The sequence below is a fragment of the Chionomys nivalis genome, chromosome 10 (assembly GCF_950005125.1).
Source record: "Chionomys nivalis chromosome 10, mChiNiv1.1, whole genome shotgun sequence".
NCBI lineage: Eukaryota > Metazoa > Chordata > Mammalia > Rodentia > Cricetidae > Chionomys > Chionomys nivalis.
Genome location: NC_080095.1, coordinates 41315408 through 41335877, shown reverse-complemented (window position 1 = coordinate 41335877; position 20470 = coordinate 41315408). Strand labels below are relative to the sequence as shown.

Genomic DNA, 20470 nt, shown 5'->3' with positions numbered 1-20470 from the left:
AGCTAGTTCCAGGACAGGCTCCAAAGCCACAGAGAAACCCTGTCTTGAAAAAAACCAAACAAAAAATAAAAAATAAAAAAAAAAAAATAAAAACCAAAAAAGAAACCAAAAACATTATCTACTCCTGATGGTCACAGGCCATGACCACCTCCCTCCCAGCTTAAGGGAGGTGCCCTTTGAACTTACTATTTTACATTTCCTATCCTTGGCAATCCTCCCACCACGTGGGGAACAACCAAAGACTTTCTAGGCATTCTGGAAGACCTCACTCTCACTGGCTTCTACACATTAGAAGTCACCATGGTTGGAATATTCCTCTGAAACTACTTTGTAAATGACGTATGCTCATGTGCAGTAGAGGTTTGTGCACATGGTGTTACTGGAGGACCAAAGAGGGCACTGGATCCCCGGGACTGGAATTACAGGTAGCTGAACGGCTCCTAACAGAGTGCTGGCAACTGAACTTCGGTCATCTGCAAGAACAATCCTCTGCTCTAAACCAACAACCGGTCCTGCCCCACCCAAACTCAACCCTCGTGGTTTTTATATGCTGATGCTCTAGAGGCGGACCCTAGAGGTAACTGATGTAAGGTCAGAAAGCCGGAGCCCTGTGATGGGAGAGGTGATTTATGAGTAGCGACACTTGAGCAGGCCCGACATCCCCCTGCCACACCATAAAGCCCCCAGATGCTCATATACTCCCCAAACTTCCCAGCCTCCAGTCCTGTGAGCAAAAGGAACTTTTATTCCTCGTAAATAAGTTACTCAGATTCAGGTAGTTTGCTATAGCAACAGACAATGGACTAAGAAGCTTAAGAAAGCCAAGAGGCCATTGAAAGAATATTGTCTTTGTAAAAAAAAAAACATTTCCTTTTCTGGGCAGTGGTGGCACACACTTTTAATCCCTGCATGGGACGCAGAGGCAGGCAGATCTCTGTGAGGTCAGGGCCAGCCTGGTAGACAGAGCGAGTTCCAGGACAGCTAGGGCTATTACACAGAGAAACCCTGTCAGGGGGAGGGGAATGACACTTCCCTCAATACTGAGGATACACAGTCCCTTATTTGTTGCATTGTTCTTGGTTTTCTGAGTGTTCTCCGCAGACCCCTGTTCTAAGATGCTCTTCCTGCTATTTCTAACAGTGCTGGTCAGCGACAGCCTGCACGGCCTCTCGTCACCTCACAGCCACTGCTGCCACAGATGAGGAAACGAAGGCTGAGGGAAGGAAAATGAATTATCCCGACGGTGAATGACTACAGCTCACTCCAGTCTCAGCACCTCAGGAGGCTGAGGTAGGAGGATCAAGGCCAGCCTGGACTACCGAGCAAGATTCTGTCTCAAGAAACCAAAAGGTAAGCCAGGCATAGTGGCGCACACCTACAGTCCCAGCACTTAGGAAGCTGAGGCAGGAGGACTGCTGGGAATTCCAGGCCAGCTGAGCTATGGAATGAAATTCCTCAAAACAAACAACAGCAACAATAAAACTAAATAAAGATGACACCAGGCAATTGGAGGCTTCTGAGGCCTTGGCTTTTCTGCTTCTAAGGAGCACTCTGGGACTTCTAAGGAGCACTCCAGGACTTCTAAGGAGCACTCCGGGAGTTCTGCAGAGCAACCTCCCAGAGATCAATACACCAACGGGAGTCCCGTAATGGCAGGGTGCTTACCTGAATCTCTTCGTTTTCATCGACCAGGAGGAAGCTCACAACCCTCTCTGTCATCTTCTTCCTCTTGGTCTCCTCATCCATCTCTTCCCCCTCCAGGGGTTCCTGGGCCTTACTGACATGGTACACAGTAACGGGGTGTCTCCGCTTGTTACCTCCCGAATGAGTCCTCTTCTGGCATTCCAGACACAGGTTGATTTTGCAGGTCTGGCACCTCACGGCTGCCCTCTGCCTCACACCTGGAGAATGCCCGTTGGGGCCCTTGCAGGGGTCACAGTACGGGACGTGGCCAGCTTTGAGTCTTATCCGCTCGTGGTTTCGAAGGCGCTCCTGCCTGTGCAGTTCCTCCTCACAGCGAAGACACTGCAAACTGCAACACTCATCACATTCGAAGACGGCTTCGTCAGTCCCGCCGCAGGCATAGCTCTCCTGGCACAGGAGGCCCGGATTCAGGCCCTTCTCGGCTGGGGAAGCCTGGGCACTCATAACTTAGACTGTCTGAAAACCACCCCGCCTGGACCACTCACTACTGTACTCGCCCGGGAATGAAGGAAGACAAAGGCTTGGAGTCTGAAGGTGGCTAGTGCTTCCACAGGGTTCTGAACACTTTTTAAAAAACAAAACCTGTCTGGCTAAGAATTTTTGCACACACACAAATGTCCAAATTTTTAGTGCTCTGCTTCCCAGGCTCTTGTTTCAGCAGCACTGTCGATTGAGTTTGAAGGTTTCATCATCTACAAAGTGCAGAGAAAGTTGTAGTCAGAAGGAACTGGGCTCAGTCTTGGATGTGCGGTGAGAGGCTTGCTGGGTTCACAAAGGTAGTAGGCTCATCAGCTGGGCCTCAGCCACAAAGTCGTAGTGATGAAAGAAGGTGGGGAGGGAGGAGCTGTCTGGCACATGTGAACCTCCTCCAGCCAGTATTTCAAGGGCTCCCTAGAACAGGGGAAGAGGATTTCACTCATCTGGAAAAAAAGCAGAAGTGCACCTTCAAATGAACAAACAAACAAACAAAAAAAAAACACCTAAATGCCAGGCCGAAACCACTGAGAGACTCATTCTTGCTTATGAGACTTACAGTGGCTTATTTCCAGGACTAGAAATTCCATCTCAGTCTCAGTCGGCAGTGGTGGCGCACACCTTTAATCCCAGCACTCGGGAGGCAGAGGCAGGAGGATCTCTGTGAGTTTGAGACCAGCCTGGTCTACAAGAGCTAGTTCCAGGACAGGCTCCAAAACCACAGAGAGACCCTGTCTCGAAAAACCAAAAAAAAAAAAAAAAAAAAAATTCCATCTCAAAATGACGGCTAAAGATCTTCCTTCTAAAAAAAACAATCGCCATGCTAGGTATGGTGGTACTTCTGTAACCCAACCACTCAAAAGGCTGAAGCAAGGGTACTGGACTACCAACAAAAATCTTATCTCAAAAAGCCAAAAGCCAGCCTAGAGGCACCTAAACCTGGGAGGTAGAGGCAGGTGAATCTCTGTGAGTTCCAGAGTAAACCATTGTTTATACCACTCCACCCCCACCAGTCCAGGGCTATCTAGAGAGACCCTGTCTAGAAGCAAACATATATCAAAAACCAAAACTTTCTGAGCCCAGAGCCTCTACAAGATTTTACAGCTTTGTTGTGGCAAAATGCTCTGTTTGTTTTATTAAATTCTGATTCAAAATCACTAAACAAACAGTCCTTGGGAGGCTAGCCCTTTGCACCTGCTCCTTAAGTGAGGAATGGAGAAGGCAGTCTTTTTTTTTGGGGGGGGGGTTCCGAGACATGGTTTCTCTGTGTAACAGTCCTGGCTGTCCTAGAACTTTGTAGACTAAGCTGGCCTCGAACTCAGAGATTTGCCTGCCTCTGCCTCCCATGTGCTAGGATTAAAAACCATGTGCCACAACCGCCCAGCCAAGAAGGTAGTCTTTAGAAAGGTAAAGAAAAAAAAAATCATAACAATAAACTTTAGACCTCTCTCAAAGACCTGAACAAAACCTACTTATCCTTACAAGTGGACTGCTTCGGCTTTGGCCAGGTAAAGGCCTAGCAAGGACTCTAAAGTTGGCAACAATAGTCTCAATTTCACATTCAAACACTGAAACAGCTACTATGCTTCCGTTTGTCTCTTCTCTGTCTGGAGCAAGGGAGCTGGGAGCAACAGCAGGCAGAATTCCTGTACTCTGGTGCACAGTAGAGTCAGGCCCTGTAAGTGAGTCAAAACAGCTCATTTTCTCTTGACACTCAAAAACTTAGTAAGTTTAAAGAAAAAAAATGTGGGGAGACAGAAAAGGGGTTTGGGTCACTTCATGTAATTTCCCCTAGCTCTGCCTTCTATTCCAAGAGCACAACAAAGTGTAAAGTCCTTTCAGATAGTCACTCCTCCCTTACAGTAATCTATCCATCTGATCTTCAGATAAACAAGGAAGGCAACGGAGTAACCAGGGGACTTATTTACACCCTAACCTCACATGTGCCCAGCCAGCTCCCCCCAAAGGGAAACAAAAATCAAAACTTGTCACTACTGAGAAAAACAGAAAAATCAACCTTCAGAATACCTGACCCCCTACACCAGGCCAAGCAAACAAATCTGCCTCCTCGCGCCCCCCACCTTGACGCCTCTCTCCAATCCCGGGTTCCTCACCCCACCTTGTTCTCGGACACCGCCACCACAACCCGAAGGGTGGCAGCGGAGCCGAAGAACAAAGAATGCCCCCCAAATCTCTCCCACACCCGCACGTCCCGGAGCCGAATCCATTGTTTATGCCACCCCACCCCCACCCGGGCCGCACCCGTCCCCCCTTCCTCCTAGGAGCAACCAGAGCCCCGGGACTAGCGCTCGCCCGGGGCTGGGCCGAGCTGCCCCCGCCCTGCCCCTTGTGCCCGTCGTGGCCCGCAGAGCCCACCCGGAGCAGCTTGGCCGCGGCAAGGCGATGTGGGAGACGCGGGTTACCGACGGGACCTAGGCTGCTCTAGGGCCCCGACAGATCCATCCTCAGCAACATCTCCGCCCCCTCCTCCTCTGCTGCCTCCCAGGCTTCCTCCTCTCTTGTTGTCACTTGGAATCAGCTGATCAGAGTGAACTTCTCCCAGCTCTGACCAACAGGAAGGCGTGAGCAGCGCAGCCCAGTGAGGGAGGAGCAGCCGAGGGGCGGAGCACGACGGCTGCGGGGCGGGAAGGGCGCGCGTGGCTTCTTGGGAGCTGTAGTTTTCTAGTTGCGTCCCTCCATCCCACAGTCCAGAAATACGGGCTCCAGATGACTACAACTCCCAGGTGGAAATGTAGCCCTTGCGAACAGGCGGTGCAGCTAGGCCGACCGACGAGCATTTCGGGACTTGGAGTCTCCGCTGCTACTGTGGGTTTTTTTTGTTTTTTGTTTTTTTTGTTTTTTTTCCCCAAGTAGCAGCCCGTTGTTTAGTGCAGTGGCCTGGGAAGAAGTTCTGTAAATTCGATAAATAATGTAATGTTTATGTAAGCGAGAAGTGGAGCGGTATATTATTAGTGTACATGTTTCCTTCAGAAATGCATAAAGTGGGAAAAGACTAGTAAACATTGAGAGGATATTAATGTAACTGAGGGTAATTTGTTTTTCCTTCAAAGGTATTTAACAAACCCACTGTAATTTTGTTCCTGTCTATTTTTTTTCTGTCTTTTTCCCTACATAGACTTCATAAATTTTAATTTTTGAATTGTGCAAGATAGCTGGGGCACACCTTCCAGTAAACATTAAGATTCCAGTGCCTGCTAATGTTAACACTATTATCTGACTTTTTAAAAATAGTTTTATATTTGTTTAGTGCTTTCACTTTTTTTCTCATTTATTTCCTGCGACAACAGCGAGAGAAAACACGATGCATGAAAAAGATACTGGTCTGTAACACCTAAGAAAGCTAACTACACAGGCGGTTAGCGTGAATCACTCAATCTCTCCATAAAATAAAGGAATTTTGCTTGTACTAACTACACAGGTGGTTAGCGTGAATCACTCAATCTCTCCATAAAATAAAGGAATTTTGCTGTGTAATTTCTAAGGTTTGGGCAGTTTTAACGTTGTATGATTTTATCTCGATAATGGTTAACCTGAAAGAGAAAACTAAGGTTAAGTTACTTGCCAAAGTACACAGCAAATTATTGACAACACTGGATAAGACCTCATCCTCTGACTTAAGCAGGACACTCTTTCACCTTCAGATTCAAAGGACGTATTTAGATCAGTAGTTAATCTAATCTACAAAATAGTGAATGAGCTTGTTATATCCAGACTACAGCGTCCCTCAAAAAGGAGAGGGATTCCTGTATGTAAAAGCAAAAAGCCTTTACTTTTACAGAAGTTGGTGAACTTAGACTCTCCTTTATTGGAGAGCCCCGAGCTCAGTTGGTGTTGGGTTTTTATATCAGCAACGGTTGGGGTGAGGGATTTCTAATGTTCAGCACCCCTAATTGGCTGACATTTGCCTAGGGGTGTCTGGGTGAAAAGCAATGGGTGTGTGCTGGCTGGCAAGTGATCCTATCTACAATGATTAGAACTTTAAGAATTTCCTTTGCTTTGTCTGTTCCTGGGTGGTGCCTGGGTGGTCCCAGTTTGTGGTCTTTCTTGGAACCAGGTATGGCCTTAGGGTAAACTACTGAAACTCAGACTCCGGCCTCTGTTGAGCTTGTCATGGCTGGGTCCTACAAGCCATGCAGAAGGGTGATATTGCCCCAAATCATCTCTTCACAGTGGACCACCTGGGGGATGGGGCAGCTAAACTATCTGGAGTGCCCTAAAGATTAAATGTTTACCCAAGTGGTGGCTCATGTCCTTAATCCCAGAACTCTGGAGACAGAGGCAGGTGAATCTCTGAATTCAAGGCCAGCCTGTTCTACATAGTGAGTGCCAAGACAGTCAGGGCTGTTACACAAAGAAACCCTGTCTCAAAAAACAAAAACAAGGGTTGGAGAGATGCCTTAGCGGATAAGAGCACTGGCTGCTCTTCCAGAGGTCCTGAGTTCAATTCCCAGTAACCACATGGTGGCTCATAACCATCTGTAATGAGATCTGGAGCCCTCTTCTGGTGTGCAAGCAGACATGCAGGCAGAACACCATGTGCATCATAAAGAGTTAGTGACTCCAGCACCAGCTGTTGAATATCATAAAAAAATAAATAAATAAGGTGGTGTAGGGAGAGGAAAGACAGGATTTTAGCAAAGAAGTTAAGCTAATAAGTTTTAAACAAGCCTGAGATTGCTTGGCATGAAAGGTTTTATTCCCAGAATTGCCTCTGTGAATACCTGTACCTTTGCCAGACTCTTTCATAACCCTGCTTATTAAATGGAGATATTGGTCTGTGTATGTAACTCAATAGAGAACGCTTTCCTGACATACACAAGTTCCAGGACAGCCAGGACTTCACAGAGAAACCCTGTCTCAACCCCCCCAGCATATTTATTTAAATGAGACTTATTAGATTGTTGTCTTAGAGTTTCTATTGCTGTGATGAAACACTTTGACCAAAAAGCAAGTTGGAGCCAGGCAGTGGTAACACACACCTTTAATTCCAGCACATGGGAGGCAAAGGCAGGCAGATCTCAGTGAGTTTAAGGCCAGTGTAGTCTACAAAGAGAGTTCCAGGACAGCCAGAGCTGAGCTGTTACTTAGAGAAACCCTGTCTTAAAAAAAAAAAAGTTGGGGATGAAAAGGCTTATTTGATTTATACTTCTAGATCATAGTCTATCTTTAAAGGAAGCCAGGACAGGAACTCAAGCAGGGCTGGAACCTGAAGGCAGGAACTGATACAGAGGCCATGGAGGGATGCTGCTTTCTGGCTTGTTCCTCATGGTTTGCTCAGTCTGCTTTCTTTCTTTTTTTTTTTTTTTGGTTTTTTTTTTTTGGTTTTTCGAGACAGGGTTTCTCTGTGGCTTTGGAGCCTGTCCTGGAACTAGCTCTTGTAGACCAGGCTGGCCTCGAACTCACAGAGATCCGTCTGCCTCTGCCTCCCGAGTGCTGGGATTAAAGGCATGCGCCACCACCACCCGGCTTTTTTTTTTTTTTTAATATTTATTTATTTATTATGTATACGATATTCTGTCTGCAGGCCAGAAGAGGGCACCAGACCTCATTATAGATGGTTGTGAGCCACCATGTGGTTGCTGTGATTTTGAACTCAGGACCTTTGGAAGAACAGGCAATGCTCTTAACCACTGAGCCATCTCTCCAGCCCCCTCAGTCTGCTTTCTTTTTTTGTTTGTTTTTTGTTTTGTTTTGTTTTTTTAGTTTTTGTTTTTTTGTTTTTCGAGACAGGGTTTCTCTGTGGGTTTTTTTGTTTGTTTTTTTGTTTTTCGAGACAGGGTTTCTCTGTGGGTTTTTTTTGTTTTGTTTTGTTTTGTTTTGTTTTTCGAGACAGGGTTTCTCTGTGGTTTTGGAGCCTGTCCTGGAACCAGCTCTTGTAGACCAGGCTGGTCTCGAACTCACAGAGATCCGCCTGCCTCTGCCTCCCAAGTGCTGGGATTAAAGGCGTGCGCCACCATCGCCCGGCTCAGTCTGCTTTCTTAATAGAACCCAGGACACCAGCCCAGAGATGGAACCATGCACCATGGGCTGGGCCTTCCCCTATCAATCACCAACTAAGAAAATGTCTTACAAAGGGATCTTTTGGAGGTATTGTCTCAGTTGAGGTTCTAGATGACTCTAGCTTGTGTCAAGTTGACAAAAACTATCCAGTACAATTGGTTTAAATAATATACCCACCCTTCTTAATGCTGCGACCCTTTGATACAGCTCCTCATGTTGTAGTGACCTACAACCATAAAATAATTTTCATTGCTATTTCATAACTTTAATTTTGCTACTGTTATGGATTGTAATATAAGTATCTGTGTTTTCTGATAGTGTAGGTGACCCCTGTGACAGGGTCATTCAACCCCCAAAGGTGTCACAAACCACAGGTTGAGAACCACTGCTCTAGGTAGTACAACAATGACTCTCTTTACATTGAAGAGACTGAGAACTCAGGAGTTGCTCAGTCCATGAGGTCTAATCCTCAGTAGTTCCAGTCGGGCACTGAAGGCCCAGAAGCTTTCTGAAAAAAGCCATCGGTCTTCAGTGAGTATTGGAAAGTCAAAGAAACCGAGTTAGTGCCTCAGCCCTGACATCAGAACCTCCAAGAGCAAATTAGACAAAATAGCTGCCTTCTGTCCTTCCTTCCTTCTTGAGACAAGATCTCCTGTAATCCCAACCGGTCTTGAATTGAGCTGATAGCCTAGGTTAGCCTTGACCTCCCTGTCCTCCTACCTTTCCTTCCCAAGCGCTGGGATTACAAGTGTGTGCCTCTGTCCCCTGCTTAGTTTCCTCTTGCTTTCCCTCTAAAATCTGCCTTATTTTAAATTATGTGTACGCCAGTATATCTGTGGAGAATATGTACACAGCTAAGCGTGGGTGCTCCGCGGAAGTCAGAAGAGGGCACTGGATGCCTTGGAGACCAAGTTACAGGGGGCTGAGAGCTCTGCAAGGCTGATGCTGGAAGCCGAACCCAGGTCCTCTACAAGAGCTGTGCTCTAACTACTGGGCCACTTCTCTAGCCCTTACTTTCCTTCTTCAGAGAATTTGCTAGCAACTTGTGCCAGGCGGCGGTGGCGTACACCTTTAAGTCCCAGCACTTGGGAGGCAGAGACAGGCGGATCTCAGTGAGTTCAAGACCAGCCTGGTCTACAGTTCCAGGACAGCCAGGCATGTTACACAGAGAAACCCTGTCTTGAAAAACCAAAAAACAAACAAAAAAATACACTTATGTTAGTGTTGCTGCTGTGATAATAGAGTTCAGGGGAAAAAAAGACTAAAGAGGGGAAAGATTTACTTTGATTTCTGGTTTCGTTCTATGGTCATCTGGTTCCATAACTATATGTCTGTGGCGAGGTGGAGTAGATAGAGTTGCTTGCCTCATGGCAAGCAGGAAGTAGAGAGAGGGCAGAGGCAAGCCAAGATGTGTGTTTCAAAGTATGCCTCTAGTAACCCACTTCCTCCAGCTGGACCCAACTTCCAGCTATTTTATTACCTCCAACAACCCTTTCCTCTCCGCTCCTCTCCTCTCCTCTCCTTTTTTTCTTATTGGGTTTTAAGACAGGGTTTCTCTGTATTGCTCTGGCTATTCTAGAATTTGTTTTGTAGACCAGTCTGGCCTTGAAGTCACAGAGATTCACCTGCTTTTGCCATGGGGGGGGTTGTATTAAAAGTGCAAGTCACCACTGCACAGGCCAAAAGCCCTTTCAGCAATGACCCCATAGATTAATTAATTCGTTGAAAAGAGCCCTTAGAATCCAAACATTTTCTTTTTTTTTTAATTTTAATTTTATTATTATTATTATTTATTTATTTATTTATTTTTTTGGTTTTGTTCGAGACAGGGCTTCTCTGTGGTTTTGGAGCCTGTCCTGGAACTAGCTCTTGTAGACCGGCTAGTCTCAAACTCACAGAGATCCGCCTGCCTCTGCCTCCCGAGTGCTGGGATTAAAGGCATGCGCCACCACCGCCCGCCTGAATCCAAACATTTTCTAAAGGACGTTTCTGAGTACCACTCCTGCTGTTGGTCTCGGGATGATTGTCCTTCATATGTAGTCTATAACCTGCCATAACTCTCTTTTCAGGGTCCTGATTTCAGTGGGCAGACCTCAAAGATCCTATCTGGTGGGCAGCACCAACCTTGATCTTCAGGGTCTGTGTAAGTACCTGTGCTGCATCGTGTTTTCTCTCTCTGCAGTCCTGGCTAAGACGCAGCTTAGGAGAGTCCTTCCTTTAGGAAGCCTTCCCTGATTCCCACACTCCTTCTGCATCAAATGTCACTGCCAATATTTTTTTCAGGGCTAACCAAATTTCTCTTTCTTTCAACCCAAAGTCTGACTTAATCTTCACTGAAAATGACCTTTTGAAACATCTATTTGCTTTTTATTTTGCTTATCTTTTATTTATTTATTTTTTTATTTATTTTTTATTTTTTTTTTGGTTTTTCGAGACAGGGTTTGTCTGTGGTTTTGGAGCCTGTCCTGGAACGAGCTCTTGTAGACCAGGCTGGTCTCAAACTCACAGAGATCTGCCTGCCTCTGCCTCCCGAGCGCTGGGATTAAAGGCGTGCGCCACCTCCGCCCCCAGCCAGCTTGTGACAAGTTGACACACAAAACCAGCCTACACCACTACCACCCCACCCACCCAATATGCTACTACCTCCAATATACCACTCCCCCCCAATACACCACCACCCCACCCCACCCACCCCCCAATATAAGAAATAAGGAAGCGGGGCGGTGGTGGCTCTTCCCACCTCAGCCAGCCAATTAGGAAAGCAGTCGAGGTAACCCCTCCCAGGCCATGCTCCGAAGCTTGCATCCCAGACACGTCTAGATCCTAGTTACTCTGCAATAACCAGCTCACGGGCTAAACTTTTTTTTTTTTTTTTTGGTTTTTCGAGACAGGGTTTCTTTGTGGTTTTGGAGCCTGTCCTGGAACTAGCTCTTGTAGACCAGGCTGGTCTCAAACTCACAGAGATCCGCCTGCCTCTGCCTCCCAAGTACTGGGATTAAAGGCGTGCGCCACCACCGCCCGCCGCACACAGGCTAAACTTAAGCAACAAAAGTCTACATAAGTTAGACAATTGTCAGAGACAACCTCTCCTTAAAATTTCTTTTTAGATTATATGTATGAATATTTTGCCTGAAGGCTGTTTGTAGAAGTCAGAAGGGGGCATTGGATCTGCTGGAACTGCAGATAGAGGATTGTGAGCCCACATGTAGGTCCTGGGAACCGAACCCAGTTCCTGTGCAAGAGCAGCAAGGGTTCTTTTTTTTTTTTTTTTATTCTTTTTTAATTAAAATTTCCAACTGCTCCCCGTTTCCCATTTCCCTCCCCCTCCTCCCAGACATTGCCCCCTCCCCCCTCCCCTTCCCCATCCTCACTCCTCTTCTCCTCCCCCCAGTCCATTCCCCCTCCCTCTCGATACTGAAGAGCAGTCCAAATTCCCTGCCCTACAGGAAGACCAAGGTCCTCCCACTTCCATCCAGGCCCAGGAAGGTGAGCATCCAAACAGGCTAAGCTCCCACAAAGCCAGTTCATGTATTAGGATCGAAACCTAGTGCCATTGTCCTTGGCTTCTCATCAGCCTCCATTGTCCGCCATGTTCAGAGAGTCCAGTTTCAACCCATGTTTATTCAGTCCCAGTCCAGCTGGCCTTGGAGAGCTCCCAATAGATCAGTTCCACTGTCACAGTGGGTGGGTGCACGCCTCGTGGTCCTGATTTCCTTGCAGCAAGGGTTCTTAACTGCTGAGCTGTATCTCCAGCTGCTACAACCATCATGTGTTTGTTTATTTATTTATGATTTTCAAGATAAGGTTTCTCGGGCTGGAGAGATGGCTCAGAGGTTAAGAGCACTGATTGTTCTTCCAGAGGTCCTGAGTTCAATTCCCAGCAACCACATGGTGGCTCACAACCATCTGTAATGAAATCTGGTACCCTCTTCTGGCCTGCAGGCATACATGCAGACAACACTGCATACAAAATAAATAAATAAATCTTTTTTTTTTTTTTTTTTTTTTGGTTTTTTCGAGACAGGGTTTCTCTGTGGTTTTGGAGCCTGTCCTGGAACTAGCTCTTGTAGACCAGGCTGGTCTCGAACTCACAGAGATCCGCCTGCCTCTGCCTCCCAAGTGCTGGGATTAAAGGCGTGCGCCACCACCGCCCGGCTAAATAAATAAATCTTTTTTTTTTTTTTTTTTTTTTTTTTTTTTGGTTTTTCGAGACAGGGTTTCTCTGTGGTTTTGGAGCCTGTCCTGGAACTAGCTCTTGTAGACCAGGCTGGTCTCGAACTCACAGAGATTCACCTGCCTCTGCCTCCCGAGTGCTGGGATTAAAGGCGTGCGCCACCACCGCCCGGCAATAAATAAATCTTAAAAAAAAAAAAAGATAAGGTTTCTCTCTGTTGCCCTGGCTATTCTGGAACTTGCTCTATAGACCAGGCTGGCCTCAAATTCAAGAGATCCATTTGCAGCCAGGCGATGGTGGCGCACGCCTTTAATCCCAGCACTCGGGAGGCAGAGGTAGGTGGATCTCTGTGAGTTCGAGACCAGCCTGGTCTACAGAGCTAGTTCCAGGATAGGCTCCAAAGCCACAGAGAAACCCTGTCTCGAAAAACAAAACAAAACAAAACAAAACAAAAACAAAAAAACAAAAACAAAAAAACAACAAAAAAAAAGAGATCCATTTGCACTGCTTCCAAGTGCTGGGATCATGGTGTATGCTACCACTGCCCAGCTATTTGTTTACTTTTTTGGTTATTAGTGTTTATATTTACTCATTGTTTGTGTGCATATGGGTGTATTTGAGTGTATTCCACAGTGTTCAGCTTGTGGGAGTTTGGTCTCCTCTTCTACCAGGTGGGGCTCAGGGATTGAACTAAGGTTGTCATGAATGGCAGGCACCTTTACTGACTGAGCCATCTCACTGGTCCCTAAGGATTTATTAAGCAAGTGATATTATACAAGTAGTGGAGAAATGGCTTAAGGGCAATTGCTGTTTTCCAGAGGACCCTGGATCAATTTCCACTACACAAGATGGCTCACAACCATCTGTAACTCCAGTTCCAAGGGATATGATGCTCTCTTCTGTCCTGTGCTGGCACCAGGAATGGATGCAGTACACAGACACACATGCAGTCAAAAATACACATAAAGTAAAAATAAATCTTTTTGAGACAGGGTTTCTCTGTAGCTTTGGAGCCTGTCCTGGAACTCGCTTTGTAGACCAGGCTGGCCTTGAACTCACTGAGACCTACCTGACTCTGCCTCCTAAGTGCTGGGAATTAAAGGTGTGTGCCACCACTGTTTGGCTACATCTTTTATTTTTAATATTTATGATGTATACAGTGTTCTGTCTGCATGTATGCCTGTAGGCCAGAAGAGGGCGCCAGATGTGAGCCACTATGTGATTGCTGGGACTTGAACTCAGGACCTCTGGAAGGATAGCCTGTGCTCTTAACACTCACTAAGCAATCTCTCCAACCCCCCTTTTCTAAAAAGGATGTGTAAAGTGGTTGATGGTGGCGCACACCTTTAACCCCAGCACTTGGGAGGCAGAGGCAGTCAGATTTCTGTGAGTTTGAGATTCACCTAGTCTATAAAGCGAGTTCCAGGACAGCCAGGACACAGAGAAACCCTGTCTTGAAAAAAACAAACAAGCAAGCAACCCTAACCCCCCACCCCCCCAAAAAAAGGATATATAGTAATTTGAGAGGATTTTGTTGTGGTTGTAAAAATAAACATTTATACTATATATTGATGTGTGTATTCATATTTCTGGGAAATCATATTGTAAGATAATTATATCACACAAAATAATGGATGTTTGAATCATGGAATGTGCTTGTGTTCTGGATTCCCTTAATAGTTCTTATTTTTAAATTAAATTCTTCTCATTTAAAAAAAATAAACATTTATTTACAAAATATAAATAGTATTTAATGACAGGAGGTAGTAGCTCATGCTTTTAATCCCAGCACTTGGGAAGCAGAGGCAGGCGGATCTCTGTAAGTGTGAGGACAGCCTGGTCTACAGAGTGAGTTCCAGGCTGTCCAAAGATACACAAAGAAATCCTGTGTGTGTGTGGGGGTAGCACTTAATGAGCATTGTATTGTAGAAAGTACCTTCACATTGATTAATTTAATCCTTGGAATTAGGTGTTGGGAAGTAGGTATTGTTCACCTTTTTATATGGAACCTAGTAAATAGAAATATATGGGAGCCGGGAGGTGGTGGCGCACGCCTTTAATACCAGCACTCGGGAGGCAGAGGCAGGTGGATCTCTGGGAGTTCGAGGCCAGCCTGGTCTATAAGAGCTAGTTCCGGGACAGGCACCAAAGCTACAGAGAAACCCTGTCTCGCCGGGCGAGGTGGCGCAGGCCTTTAATCCCAGCACTTGGCAGGCAGATCTCTGTGAGTTTGAAGCCAGCTTGCTGGTCCACACAGAGAAACCCTGTCTTGAAAAACTTAAAAAGAAAAAGTGACTATAAAATATGGCAACAGGAGATGGAGAGATGGCTCAGCGGTTAAGAGCATTGCCTGCTCTTCCAAAGGTCTTGAGTTCAATTCCAACAACCACATGGTGGCTCACAACCATCTGTAATGAGGTCTGGTGCCCTCTTCTGGCCTGCAGGCATATACACAGACAGAATATTGTATATGTAATAAATAAATAAATATTTAAAAAAATATGGCAACAGTGCTGGGCAGTGGTGGCGCATGCCTTTAATCCCAGCACTTGGGAGGCAGAGGCAGGCGGATCTCTGTGAGTTAGGCAGGCAGATCTCTGTGAGTTCGAGGCCAGCCTGGTCTACAAGAGCTAGTTTCAGGACAGGAACCAAAAAGCTACGGAGAAACCCTGTCTCGAAAATCCAAAAAAAAAAAAAAAAAATATGACAGCAGTGTCATAAACTTTCCTATTTCCACTGTTCTTGCAATCAGTTTTCTTGGTATCGATCATATAACAATTTCCTTCTTGTAGCTTTGTTTTTTGATACAGGGTCTCTTTATGTACTGTATGTAGCTGCCCTAGGAGTCCTCGAACCAAAGAGGTTAGCTTTGAATTTCCAGAGAACTGGCCTGCCAGCCTCCCAGTATAATGGACATGCGCTACGTTCTGCCTAGCCAAAACCCTTTTTGGTTTTTCGATACAAAAGTTTCTCTGTGTAACAGTCCTAGCTATCCTGGAACTTGCTTTGTAGACCAGGTTAGCCTAGAACTCACTGAGAACTGCCTCCCTCTGCCTCCCAAATGCTGGGACTAATGGCATACGTCAACACCGTCGGGCTAATGATTGTTTTGTTCAGCAAACACTGAGTACTTGCTAAATACCAATCACTTTTCCATTCACTGGCGCTACAGTAGATAAGCGTTCTTATCTTTATATTATAGTGTGGCAGGAACAGGTGGACCATGAGACATATTAGTATGACAGACAGTAATATGTACTAAAATAAAACTATGAGGCAATTTGAGTGTGGTAGCACACGCCTTTAATCCCAGCACTTGGGGAGAAGAGACAGGCGGATCTCTGAGAGTCCAGCCTGGTCTCTGTAGACTTCGTCCAAACGACAACTAAGGAAGACAGGGAATACGAATTGACAAAGTGGTCAGGGTTTACTATTTGTTACTCCGGGGCTCCAGTTCTTCCAGGACGGGAATAAATCTCACCCTACTTTCTGCCTCCTTGGCATAGCACCAGGCAAGATCCCTACGAGTCAATTATAAGCCTTCAGAGTAACAAGAAACAAACAAGGCAGTGGATACTACTTATAAAATCCATAAATTGAATAACCCAGTAACTTGTGAGTATTCACCTTTTCATTATTTTAATATTCTTCTGAATCATTCGCACACTACAGAAAGCTGTATTAAATATTCTTACAGGTTTTTGAAGCTATCAAGCATCTAGTGACCTTTCGGATCCTATTATCTAGCCTAAATTGAAGTGCGTGTACGCACAAAAAGTCCAAAAAAAACAAACATAAAAACCAAACGTAACCAGTTGTTTTCGAAGGACAAATGACATCTGGGCTTTCTAATGAGGATCCCGATCCCGCACAGGCTATCAGTTCATCGAACCTAAAAGAACCAGGAGATCAAGGTTCTAATTCCCGGAAAACGAACCACCAAAAAGTGATAAACCCTCTAAAAAACCCCGCGCGGGTAACCAGCCGGAACCTTGACCTCAAGATGGCGTCGCGTAGTCATAAGATTCAATTGGCTCCAATCAAAAATGGCAGGGCGGGTCGTCATGTACGGCTCGAGCCTCTCTAGGTACCACCAGGCGCTGCTTCTCTATGGTTATTCTTCTGTGTGCAGTGACTCAGAGGCAACAGTGGCGACTATCTAGGTGCAATCTTCTCTATGGTTTCCCCTCTCCACGCCTCCTGGCGCAGTGCACGCCGGGCAAGAGGAAGACCTCCAGAAGCTCCCCGCGCTGCGCGGCTGGGTTTGCGGCCTATGCGAGTAGGCGCTTCGGACCCAGGCTCTCAGCCCGGCGGCGCTCGGAACCCTCGAACCGGTGGAGCCCACTCCTAACCTGACGCCCAAGAGGCCGCGAAGACCGTCTCGTTTTCTCAGCGGCGGGTGAGTTGACGCTTCCGAACGCTTGAGGAAACTGGTCGACCGGGGACCTCAGCTGCCGGAGGAGGCGGAGGAGGAGGAAAAGCCAGGGTGGCTGCGGAGGGCCGGGTGGGGTGGGGGTGAGGGGGTGGGGTGGGGGAGGGGACGGGCACGAGGCTTGGGGCTTCTCCGCTCCTCCAAGGCCTCGGAAAAATAAAAAGAAAAGAAAAGCCTGTGGGACCGGGCGCCCTCGGAGGCCGGGCCCATGTCTTGAGCGTGCCTCCGTGGATTTCTGTCGCCCACTCTCTCTGTCGCTTCCCGTTCCGTCTGGGAGTGGATCGCCTCGGCTCTGACGGGACTCCTGTGTTAGCCATGGCTAGGATCGGACCTTGTAGGCCGGGGCCCGGCGGCCCCTTTCTCCTCGGGCCTCCAGATCCACCCCTCGCTAGATTTCCGGGGCCGAGGACTCCCGGGGCCTCAAGGCTGCCTGTGCCTTCAAACTAGCCTGCGCCCACTCTTCTAGCGGGGTGCGGGCCGCCAACGCATTTCTTTCTCTCTAGTGGTTTAGTTGGCACCGCCAAAGAAGAGCCCCACCCCTCCTTGAATTTAGCGAGTGTCCACTTTTTTGTTTTCGAAAGCACCTTTCCTGGCTCGCCGAAGACGGTGATAGCTTCCCATTCTTGTCCCCTATCCTCTCGGAAGGATGCTCGATCTCCATTCATTCTAGGTAGCGCCGATCTTCATATTAAAATGCGTTACCGCCGGGCGGTGGTGGCGCACGCCTTTAATCCCAGCACTTGGGAGGCAGAGGCAGGTGGATCTCTGTGAGTTCGAGACCAGCCTGGTCTACAAGAGCTAGTTCCAGGACAGGCTCCAAAACCACAGAGAAACCCTGTCTCGAAAAACCCAAAAAAAAAAAAAAACAAAAACAAAATGCGTTACCATCCTTTTGTTTTCAGTATTGATTGTTAAATACGCTTTTAGAAATAGGGTATGAAGGTTATCTTGACGTTATGTAATAGTAGATTAATATTGGCCTGAAAATGCCGTTTTTATACAGGGCAGAGTAAAGCACACCACAAGGAGGGGAAAGGATTGAGTTTCTCTTGCATCACAGTGCTTTGGAACTGAAATAAAGTGTAGTAGGTAGCTGGCCGTATCGAACACACAGTCTTATTATTTTTTTTTTTGTATTGTCTGTGAACATCTCCTTCAACTTCCTTCATTTTCAAAATCTCTTGATTTTTGAGTATGTTTTAGACTTGAAGAATGTAAGAAAGTAAGAGGGTCTCTATACCATTGATGCTTGTAAGACTGTATATAGAACTAGGAACGGTCGACGGCTTAATGGGGAATCTTCACACCACAAACGTAATTTTGTGAAAAGTTTAGTTTTTTTTTTTTAAAGGGTATTCCAAAAACCTTGAGAGGTCTCAAGGCATTCGGTTGTCCAATTCTTGTGATTCAAGCATACAGTGTGTTCTCATTAAACTTTTTTTAAGTCTTGGTTTTTATTTTCGATAAAATGAGTTCGTATTACGATCCACTTTACGGGATTGGATTTGGGGACTGAAAAAGTGTATGTAAAATTCTCAATAAGATATATATATATTCCTGTAACATGATGTTGGTTTATATTGATAAATGTTACTTAAGAACTAGCGTGAGATGTTTCAGAGACTTTACATTTCTGCCTGTGTACTCGGAGTAGACTTTAATAGTTCTATTAATTTTTTTGTTTTTTTTGTTTTTCAAGATAGGGTTTCTCGGTAGCTTTGGAACCTGTTCTGGAACTAGCTCTTGTTGACCAATCTGGCCTCGAACTCACTAAAATCTGCCTGACTCTGTCTCCCAAGTGCTGGGCTTAAAAGTGTACATATGCCACCACTGCTCAGCTATTGATTATTTTTTGTTTGTTTGTTTTTTGAGACAAGGTTTCTCTGTAGCTTTGGTGCCTGTCCTGCAACTAGCTCTTGTAGACCAGGCTGGCCTCCCTCACAGAGATCCCCCCCCAGCCCCACTGATATCAAAGGCTTGGTCACCCTGCCCGGCCAGGCTATTGATTCTTAAATTCCTTTCTTATTGAGACCTTGTAGTATAGTGAAAGCAGCCTTTGAATTGGTAATTTCAGGATAGTGGGGAACCTTGGTGTCTCCACCTACTTACTATGTACTCCTGAACTAATTAGCTGCTGGTTTTTTTTGTTTTTTTTTTGTTTTTTTTTTTGTTTTTGTTTTTTTTTTTTTTTTTTTTGGTTTTTTGAGACAGGGTTTCCCTGTAGCTTTGGAGCCTGATGGAACTAGCTTTTGTAGACCATGTAGACCAGGCTGCCCTCAATCTCACAGAGATCCTCCTGCCTCTGCCTCCGCCTCCCAAGTGCTGGGATTAAAGGCGTGCGCCACCACTGCCCAGTTTAAATTAGCTTCTTAATCCATAAAGACAGTAACAATTGTACAGCAAGTAATTTAGGAGATTAAAAAGGGTGATTCTGGGGCAGGCCTTCAGTCCCAGTACTTGGGAGGCAGAGGCAGGTGGATATCTTATGAGTTCAAAGCCAGCTTTCTTTGCCCAGGACAGCCAGAATTTACACAGGGAAACATTCCCCCCCCAAAAAAAAGGACTTCTGAAAATAAAAATAAAAATGTTGACATCACATCGTTTTGGGGGGGGGGGTTATCATTCCTTTTTTCTTTTTTAAATTTATTTATGTGTACGGCTGCATTTGCCTCCATGTACGTTTGTGCGCCACATTTGAGCCTGGTGTGGCTAGAGGCTAGAAAAGGATCCCCTATAGCTGGAATTAAAAGTTGCTGTGAAACACCATAAGAGTACTGGGCATCAAACCCATGTGGAAGAGCTATACAAATGCTCTTAACTACTGAGCTATCTTCTTCTTTTGATAGGATACCAAAAACGACTAGGAGAAAATGTTTTATTGTGTTTTGTTTAGCCGTTATAGTTTTGGTTAAATATTTTTATTCTGTGATTATCTTTTTTTGCAGTATTGAGTCTCTTGATGAAGATACACATGCACACATTTTTCTATTAATGTTGAGTAAAGACTTCATAGCTGACCAAGGATTTTTCAAGTTAATTATTTTTTTAAGATTTATCACTTAAGCCGGGCGGTGGTGGCGCACGCCTTTAATCCCAGCACTCGGGAGGCAGAGGCAGGCGGATCTCTGTGAGTTCGAGGCCAGCCTGGTCTACAAGAGCTAGTTCCAGGACAGGCTCCAAAGCCACAGAGAAAGTCTGTCTCGAAAAACAAAACAAAACAAAACAAAAAAAAAAAAAAAAAAGATTTATCACTTATACAGTGTTCAGCCTGCATATATGCTTGCCCGCCAGAAGAGGGCACCAGAATTTATAGATGGTTGTGAATCATCTATGATTGAACTCAGGACCTCTGGAAGAGCAGCCAGTGCTCTTACCCTCTGAGCCATCTCTCCAGCCCCCATTCACGTTCTTTTTTTTTTTTTTTAATTTTTTTTTATATTTATTAATTATGTCTACAATATTCTGTGTGTATGCCTGAAGGCCAGAAGAGGGCACCAGACCTCATTACAGATGGTTGTGAGCCACCATGTGGGTTGCTGGGAATTGAACTCAGGACCTTTGGAAGAGCAGGCAATGCTCTTAACCTCTGAGCCATCTCTCCAGCCCCCCATTCACGTTCTTAAAGGGGATTCTGATTCCTTAAAGCCTTCAGTAACTTTGTACTT

General features: G+C 45.8%; 2 protein-coding genes across 4 annotated transcripts in view; one reads left to right on the top strand and one right to left on the bottom strand.

The window, feature by feature from the left end:
- Window positions 1-4731, bottom strand: part of Zfyve1 (zinc finger FYVE-type containing 1) — a 60492-nt gene extending 55761 nt beyond the window's left edge. The window contains exons 1-2 of one of the 2 annotated variants that reach the window (XM_057783060.1): window positions 4555-4731; window positions 1666-2624 (exon numbers count right to left, since the gene is read on the bottom strand). In XM_057783060.1, the coding sequence (XP_057639043.1) occupies window positions 1666-2148 (483 nt within the window). In that variant the 5' untranslated portion in view covers window positions 2149-2624; window positions 4555-4731. The remainder of the gene's footprint in view (window positions 1-1665; window positions 2625-4554) is intronic. The other variant, XM_057783061.1, reaches the window with a different exon arrangement.
- Window positions 4732-16591: 11860 nt separating this feature from the next.
- Window positions 16592-20470, top strand: part of Rbm25 (RNA binding motif protein 25) — a 57100-nt gene continuing 53221 nt past the window's right edge. For both annotated transcript variants that reach the window (XM_057782323.1, XM_057782324.1), the window contains exon 1: window positions 16592-16772. The gene's annotated coding sequence lies outside the window, so the exon portion shown is untranslated. The remainder of the gene's footprint in view (window positions 16773-20470) is intronic.